The sequence below is a fragment of the Adiantum capillus-veneris genome, chromosome 16 (genome assembly GCF_014529385.1).
Source record: "Adiantum capillus-veneris isolate H3 chromosome 16, ASM1452938v2, whole genome shotgun sequence".
In the NCBI taxonomy this organism is placed as follows: Eukaryota; Viridiplantae; Streptophyta; class Polypodiopsida; order Polypodiales; family Pteridaceae; genus Adiantum; species Adiantum capillus-veneris.
Genome location: NC_140946.1, coordinates 13,759,052 through 13,768,134, shown reverse-complemented (window position 1 = coordinate 13,768,134; position 9,083 = coordinate 13,759,052). Strand labels below are relative to the sequence as shown.

At 42.8% G+C, this 9,083-nt stretch overlaps 1 protein-coding gene across 1 annotated transcript; it reads right to left on the bottom strand.

Moving 5' to 3' along the window:
- Window positions 1–563: 563 nt before the first annotated feature.
- On the bottom strand, window positions 564–2,673 carry LOC147438597 (11-beta-hydroxysteroid dehydrogenase-like). Its single transcript, XM_086484156.1, has 6 exons — window positions 2,381–2,673; window positions 2,074–2,266; window positions 1,752–1,837; window positions 1,528–1,659; window positions 1,231–1,398; window positions 564–1,071 (listed from the first exon to the last, which is right to left on the bottom strand). Exons 1-6 carry the CDS (start codon window positions 2,561–2,563, stop codon window positions 772–774), a joined length of 1,062 nt encoding a protein of 353 aa, XP_086340282.1. The 5' UTR covers window positions 2,564–2,673; the 3' UTR covers window positions 564–771.
- Window positions 2,674–9,083: the final 6,410 nt, after the last annotated feature.

Sequence of the window (9,083 nt, the reverse complement as noted above, 5' to 3'; positions counted from 1 at the left end):
AATTAATACAATTTAAAAGCTAAGGATATATTTAGACATATCAAAATTGAGACATCAAGATCGTTGCGTTGTAAACACAGGACCATGTCACCTTAAGGTAATAGGATTTGCGGTCTCTCTCTCTCTCTCCAAACTTCTCTTCTAGGTTCTTGTTTTCTCTCACCTCGGACTCAATTCAATTCAATATAAATGCGGCTAACGAAGCACTCTCGTTTTTTTTAACTTTCCTGTTTATTTTTTGTCCTACGAAGTAATTGTGAAGTCCTATGCGATGCATCATCTTTGATAAAGCTCCATGCTAGAGCCACATGGAAAGCAAGCTGGAGCGTATGAGCATCAAGCCAACCTCCTAAGGGTCGGAAGTCCACATAAGATTTTAGAGCATTGGGGGGCACCTTAAAAAGGGTGTAAGCATAAATGACGAGAACGATATTGCATACTTGTCGTTTAAAGCAATCTTAGCTAACAAGATTCCCTATTGCACTTAAAAAAAACAATTTTGTGTGCACTCCAATTTATCAAGTCTCTTGCCTAGACACTCCAGTTGTGATGTATTTACATCATTATAATCCAAAAAACACCCATGTAACTGAACTTTTGAAGGAGTAAGATAATTACATAATAAAAACCATGTGTATGAAACACTCCCATGAAATGACCCTAGCCTCTCTACTTAATATGTCCATAGGAGAATTTGGTCTTCAGCACATTGTACAAGAACAGTCTACTAACAAGCTCTTGCTTTGCAATGTCACTGTTGGGCACTTCTCTTCATGCTTTGACCTGCTTTGTGCGCGGGTGGCGGATTGTATTCGGATAAAGAAGGTTCTTCATTCCGGGGATTTCCATAAGAACCTTGCTGAGGGGCGCTCCGTCCTTGCGGCCAGGACATGGCACCATGTAGACGAGCGCCAGAAGAAAGTCCAACACCTCGGGGGCAAAGACACGGTACAACAAGAATGTGGTGTACCAGTAGGGAAATCTTACATACCGATGGTTCCTCAATGTACCTTTAAGCATTGCCTTGGCACACTCCTCTGAATATGCGATGGGTGCCGGACCCACATGTTTCTGCAAAGCGGTTTCCAAGTTTGAGATAATACGCACACAACCCAAGGTACAAACTTTATCACAACAAAGGAAAGAGCTTTTCAAGCTAGTATGCAATCAAGCAGAAATGATTAACAGATTGATCATCATCACATCGAGTATTGGAAATAGCGTTCTTACATCACGTTGAGCTTCGCTCACTTCAATCTCGCCTCTTGTGTTGATAAACTTGCCCATGGTCATTTCGCTCTCTATCCATCCGGGTGTCACGATTGTTATGCCTGAGATGGATGACCCCAGCTCAATCCGGAGCGTTTCGAAGAAGTTGAAAACAGCCGCCTTCGCAGCCTGCATGCCAAGGAGAAAATGAGCTAAAGAGACTTCAGAAAAGCATGAGTCTTTTGATTGTTGTTTCTGTCAAGTAGCTCTTTTTTCTAGTACTGCAGATAACCATCAAAAGCTTATATGTACTCTTACATTGTAAGCAGCCATCCTTGGATACGGTAGCCAAGAGATAACCGACGCATTTACAACAATCTTTCCACGAGAGCGCTTGAGATGAGGCAAACCGTAGAAAGTTGGGTAAACATAGCCCCAGAAATCGATGTCCTAGCACACATTTTGGCAATACACAGGAGGATCAATTTCCATTTACCGCCAAAACTTACTAACGGCAGCCATAGCCAGAATTAAACCCTCACCATAATTTGATTCAAAGGACCAGAATCCTGCACCTCCTCGACCAAGAAGCTGTGTGTCATGCCAGCAGTATTCACCAGATGATCCACTGCATCATAGGAACCAAGAAGGCCAGAACACATTTAATACATACCCCACAACTCAGGACATGCACACACACTATTTCCTGCACATGAACTCACAACATGTGCTTACATATCAACCCATGTGGTATTCGGTCGACACCGAATGCTGTATCGCACTCAGCTCTTGTTTGACATATAGCTTGCAATACAGTATGTTTCCAGAATCAAATGCAAAATAAGCATTTTAAATGGTACTCACGACGACCGTAGTGGTTAACAGTCTCCTCGATGAACCTCTTGCAATCCTCTTCTTTGCTAACGTCAGCACTGATAGCACGCACATCCATTGCGCCCCTCTTGATGCATCGGTCGGACACAATGCGCAGCCGACTTTCTCGACGTGCAATCAGCACCAGCACAGCCCCTTTCTTTGCATATTGGTAAGATAGTTGCTGGTTTTGAAACAGAAAAACTCTACATCATTTTTCTGCATGGGCACTGAAATTGACCATGCTCACGCATGTTTGCGATAACCAAGCAGTATCAAAATAGGATTGATGGATTACCTCGCCAATCCCGGAGGAAGCACCGGTGATGAGGACGACTTTGCCACGCACGTTCTCTTCAAAGATGGCATTGAAGAAGCGAAGAAACATGCTGCGAATGGTGAGGATTGGCCAGAGAACGACGAGGGTGCAAACCCCAAACACAGGCATGACCAAGTTAAGGAAGGTTTGGAGGAGGTCCATGGTGCTGAAGAGGGATTTAGTTATTCGCTGCGCTAATTACCAAAATAGTGAGCAGGATTAAGCGCTTGCCTACAGGCAGCCGAAGGAGTATTAAGCTCGTGCTTCGTCCCTGTATAATGCGTGATATAAGCTATCTGTGTGATGTGGGTGACGAGCCCAATTTTGGTGTGCATGGGGAGCTCTCTAGAACGCGTGTTCCCACTTTCTATTGCTAGACTTGTAACGTGGTTTCTTACTACTAAATCCCACTCCCACTCTCGTTTTCTCTCGACCTGTTTTTCTTTCCCACTTTCCCTACTACTAGTACGGCCCCGGCCCTCTCTCTCCCCCCCTCTCCCTCTCACTCATATAAATCGGAACTCACCGAATGCAGCAAACTTTGACACGTGGCACTGGAAAACCAGTCTCCTTAATATATAGTATAGATATCTTCGATATCTCTGGTCCTGTACCAAAAAGCACTTTTGGTTTTTTTTTTGGGTCGGGTGGGTGGGGGTTTGGCAAGTTGCCAGTAGGGGGTACCACCTGAGATAAATCCATAAAATCAAACAATAGTCAAGTTGAAGATGAGATCGCACAAAGAAGGGGACGAGGGTTGATGCAGGACGCCCTCCATTTAAGAGAGGAGGGACACGAGGAGTCAAGGGCCACTAACAATGGACAAGCTTATGTTTTTTTCACTGTGTGGGTTGCTCAGCATAGCAATGTCGCGTGGTTGTTGAGTTGGCTATGCGAGCTTCATAAGATGTCTCTTCATGAAGCTGGTGCGTGTTCGACTTCTTCATACACCTTTTAGAGGTTGAGAGAGATCTCAGATGAGTTCCAACCTTAGCATTAGAATGTAACGATGGGATCATGAGGTATCTCGTGATTGAATGAATATAATAATGGAGTTGCCAATAGTTGTAGCTCAACTAGAGAAATTTGCACATGTGACAATGAAGGTGTGAGGAGGTTCAACATCATTGTCAGACTTTCGTGCATCACTTTTGTTGGGTTTCTATAAGAAGGTGAGGATGGGCGAGGAGTCTACCCCGACAATGTAGAATTGTACATCAGACATGATAAACAACCTATCATCTTTTGCCACTTTAATTGCAGACATATATAGGCAAACGTGTGTGACACTAGCCTTATTCGCACGGGGGATGCATGAGCCAATGCAATGACTTAGGATCTGGTGGGACAATTATGACCCCAAATCTCGCTAAACTATTCGACAATTGTAGCTTTTCCTAGAATTTTTAGCTAGTGCTAATGATTTGCTTTCTCTTTTCTACATCTTTGGTAGCCCTTTTGGAAGTTGGACGCTGTAAAGCAGTTGAACATAGAACTCTGTTTTATGAGTATCGACCCTAAAACCTTGAAACATAGAAAAAGTTTCAGAGAAACCTATTTGACAATAGCACAGGGTCCCTATTTCTATAAATAGGGGGTTGGACTGGAGAAGTTCTAGAGTTGTCTAACCCTAGTTCCCTCAGTGGTATCATAGCAAAGGGGGAAGAAGGCCAGGCACGCAATTTGCACGAGCCTGGAAGCCGTGGTCTCTGTGTGTGTGTGTGACTTAGAGGCAATGGGAAAAGGCCTCTCTCTCCACACACAGACACACACACACACACACACCAAAGACCAACTTGATGTGTACAAAATCGAAAACTATGGAGCTTGATGGGGTCACCTTGGCATGAGGGAAAAAGTCTCTTCTTCCTTCTCTCCATGCAAGCACCCTACGAGGTAGCGCACCTCCTTCTCTCTCTCTCTCTCTCTCTCTCTCTCTCTCTCTCTCTCTCTCACACACACACACACACACACACACACACATTCACTTGATCCTAACAGCCATCATCGCTAGCAGCCTACCAATTCACACATATTTTTAAAAGGGCACGGAATGGGTGCCCTAAATCCACTCGATTAAGGAGGCCACTCCCACTAAGGGATCAAGAAAGGATCACTACTAAGCAAGGATGCAATAGACAAGGGTTTAAAGCAGCACTGGGCACAACAGTTTGAAGGTGAAGGTTTGCAAAAAATACAAAGTATACAATCTTTATGTGATCAACATGATCACTTGCAAAACAAAGTGTTTGCAAGGAAAGAGAAGCCTACGAGTTTTGTCTCTTTTAATTTTTGCTTCCATGCACATATTGTCAGAGAATCTAGTATTTTCTTACAAACACAATTCTCTAGTATTTTCTTACAAACAAAGTAGAAACTGAATCATGAATTTTTCTTTGAGAAAATTCTTTAGAGGAGACTTTAGATTGTGCCAAGTTGATTTCTTTGCACATTTTACACATGAGAATCACAAAATTAAGATTGATAACTTATTGAGGGCTGGATTTGCTTAGAGCCGGCCCCCCTCCAAAAGGTCTTTGGAGAGAACCCTAACTACAATACAAGATTATTCTTTTGCGGAGCTTTCCTCAAACCAAGAATATAATGAACTTCATGATTCCATAGTATATTCTCCTTCCCAAGCCCTAAACACCGCAGAAGGGAGAGAGAGTTACGGGGTAAGAGGTAGATGAGGGTGAAAAGAAGTATTTCTTAAGAAAAGAAGTAGTGTTTGGTTGAAAGCAAAGGTTGGTGGTACAAAAAAAGGGCGGGCCAAACTTTTTCCACCTATTTGGTACTTTGAAGGGAAAGTTTGGAGGTAAATGGCGTTTGTATTTCTATTTAAAAAAAATATATAATGTTATTTCGAAGAACTCTTTGTACAGTTTCATAATGGGCCACTCCGTGTGAGAGTAGTGGTGTCATGAGTGGATGTAGTGGTTCTAAATTTTCCGCCCTGCGTTTGAACTCAATCTGTATAGCGTGCTCTCTCACTGGTCGCCTTGTGCCATCTCTCTCTCTCTCTCTCCCCCTCCCCTTAGCATCGCATTCGCTTGCAGTAGCTCTACTCTCTCGCGTCAGTTTTCCAGCCATGAGGACCCCAAAGGCCAAGGGAGCTGCTGCGAATAGGGCATCACCTTCAATATGAAAACTAAAATCGAAGGCTAGGGAGAGGTAACGAACTACTGAGTTTTTTTTTTAAATTTCCTGTTTTTTTTGTCCTACGAAGTAATTGAGAAGTCCTATGCGATGCATCGTCTTTGATAAAGCTCTACCAAAGCCATGTTAGAGCCACATGGAAAGCAAGCTGGAGTGTATGAGCATCAAGCCAGCCCCCTAAGGGTCGGAAGTCCACATAAGATTTTAGAGCATTGGGGGGCACCATCTTTGCACGCTGCGGGCAACCATTCTTGACATGGAGAGAGAGAGAGAGAGAGAGAGAGAGAGAGAGAGAGAGAGAGAGAGAGAGAGAGAGAGAGAGAGTTGACGGGTTGCAAGCAGCATGGATGACGTTAGAACTTTCCTTATCAATATTGTCATGCTCCAAGGCCGGGCAGGACAATATTGTGAAATGGATAAGAACTTCGAAGATCTTTCCTTTCATTAGTGTACCTTTTACGTGAGATTTCCAAAGCACTAAACATCTGAAAAAATTCAATATGGTCTTGTCAAGATTAAGATTTCAAATGCTGCTGCAAGCTCTAGATACACAAAAGCAACAAACTAATTAGAAGCAGGCTTCACGTTTAATTTCAAATGCTACTACGAACTCTAGTATACAGGAACGCAAACTCTAATTACACAAACGCAAACTCTAATTATAAGCATGCCGCATGGGAAGCTAACTGCAAGTGGGATGATTAAATTGAGAGATAGCGAGAGCGAGAGAGCTTGTCAGCTAACGCCAATAGCCTGCACCATCTTCACCCACACCTTCTCATCCCAAGGAGTATTAATGTTTCTCTTCACATTGTATGATCATTCTATGAGCTGAAGAGGTAATGAAATATTGAGTTTTTCTTTTCACTTTTCTGTTTTATTTGTCCTACGAAGTAATTGTATTTCTATTTAAAAAAAAGATATAATGGTATTTCTAAGAACTCTTTGTACAGTTTCATAATGGGCCACCCCGTGTGAGAGTAGTGGTTTCATGAGTGGATGTAGTGGTTCCAAAGTTTTCGCCCTACGTTTGAACTCAATCTGTATAGCATGATCTCTCTCTCTCTCTCTCCCCCTCCTCTTGCAGTAGCTTTGCTCTCTCACGTTAGTTATCCAACCATGAGAACCCCAAAGGCCAAGGGAGCTACTGCGAGCAGGCGTCACCTTCAATATGCAAACTGAAATCGAAGTCTAGGGAGAGAATGTCCTCCCCTTCCGGAAGCAACAACAAAGGTGTTTCCACCCCATCCCCCCAAGAAACAGAGACGAAGCACAAAACCAGTCCCAACACAAGGGCTAGTGCAAAACAATGTAAGGTTGCTGATGTGGACTCCGAATGGACCTCACTCTTCTTTGATGAAGATGGATCAAAATTTTCCAACAAGTCAAGATGTGGTACACTATTCATTGGCATCAGGCTTGTGTTAATTAAACATTGCATGTTCACTCCATGTTCTTGACGTGACATTTGAAGACGTACAATACCAAATTTTGTACTCTGGAGTGCCCCATTTGGTACTGTAGGGCATCACATTTAATCTATATCTCATTGATTTTCTCTGATGTTTTTCACATTTCAGGTAAGAATAAAATGGAGGAGTACCCTCAACAAATCAAGTTTTGTTACACAGCACAAGACTTGCATGAGGAGTACGACCTCAGTCTAGAAGTCAAAATCCCTAAGGACCTGAGTGATGACGACTTTCCACGTGAGCAGTGGTTAATTGTTTCAAGTACAAGTACCAAAAGAACAACAAGATCTATTTAAACCATTTGCAGCCACATCTAGTGGAAGACTGCAGATTTCTATTCTCCAAAGTTTATCAGGCCCCCCTTATGTGGTGAATTAACCAACGAATTTTCTAGGTGCTATGCTTTTGAGAAATGCCATGTGTCATAATAACTAATATCTAATTCTCCTAAATGATTTTCTCATGTTAAACTGATCATTTAATATGGGGAAGTGCTAGGGGAGAAAAAGCTAGAATATTGGTTAAGCAGGCCGACCGGCCACATTAGGGATCCAAAGGAGGGAAAATAGGGATCCAAAGGGGGGGCCATCTGCAAAAGAGCAATGTGCAACAATGGGCTTAAAAGAACCTAAGGTTCTGCCCATTAAAACTTCCAAAATGCTAAGGTTCCAAGATTCAAAGGTTGTGTCCAATGGTCAAAGCTTATAAAAATTGGATTCTTTGTGTGTGTAAAAGAGTCTTCACAAGTCCCTACATAGGAGGGGGCAAGCCCAAGAAATAGGGGATAAGAGAGAAACTCTCACACACACACACGCACACATGCACACACACACACACACACACACTCACAAGCTCCCTTTACACAAAGGGAATGAGGGACACATGTCAGCTCCCTAGGCCAGATGCCCACAAGGTGTACTCAAATCCTATTGGATGGCCATGGAGGTGGACCAATGAGAATTAGGCTAGAGTAAATCTAGTTAAATTAATTTAAAAACACTTAAGAAAAGAACAAATAGGAATTAAGCCCTCTAGAGACTATTGGGCAGTCTCCCAAGGGGTCCAATGAGCATTCAACAGCCCAATGGCTTGCCTGGTTCCTATTGGCCACGAGGCAAAGGGGTCCAATGAGAGTTTAGTTGAATTAATAATTACCTAAATCTTTCACAAAAGGGGAAAGGGGGACACATGTCAGAAGACTATCACTTATGCTACTTAACTTTGGCTAAGCTGGGAGAGCTCCAATGAGGTGCTAGCAAGAGCAAATAGCAAGAGGGGTCGACCAAGAGAGAGAGAGGGGGCTGATTTTTCAAAGGCAATTATCCACACACACTCACACAAGCTCATGTGTAGAGTAAGAAGACTCTCTCTCTCTCTCTCTCTCTCTCTCTCTCTCTCTCTCTCTCTCTCTCTCTCTCTCTCTCTCTCTCTCTCTCTCTCTTCTCAAGCTTTTTTAATAGAAAGCTTATCACCTACTCCAAGCTTGTGAGAAGGGAGGCCTACACCAACAACTCTTGGCTTTGTGATGCAAATCCAACCAAGATCCAATCTTCAATGCATGCTCATCTCCTCTACCATGCTAATTACTAAGCTAAGCTATGCTAATACGCATGATATGTGAGGAGATTGACATCTTTCTCGTAAGACTACTCCTTCCTCTCAATCTACTCTCATACCCCGCTAGCTCTCACCATCTTTGAAGGTGTGTGAGGTCTTGGGTCTGAGACCGTGAGGGAATTGATGTTGTGTTTGATAAGTGTTTTGCTTAGTGCTTGAAGTTTCCATCTTCATTGCACTAGCGAGTATTGAAGGAACAAAAAGAATTGCATTGTAAAATATCTCTCTTGATGGGAGAAACCATAATACAAAGCCTTTTGGAGGGGGGACCGGCTCCGTGCAAATCCGGTCCTCAACTGTTGTCAATTTCTTAATTTCTCTCTCCACCCAAGCACTCTTGTTATTCTCATTAGGAATATATTCTAATGAAATGCTCACTATGTTCATGCTATTTTCTATTACACACAAGTTACTAGACTATTACATGTTACATT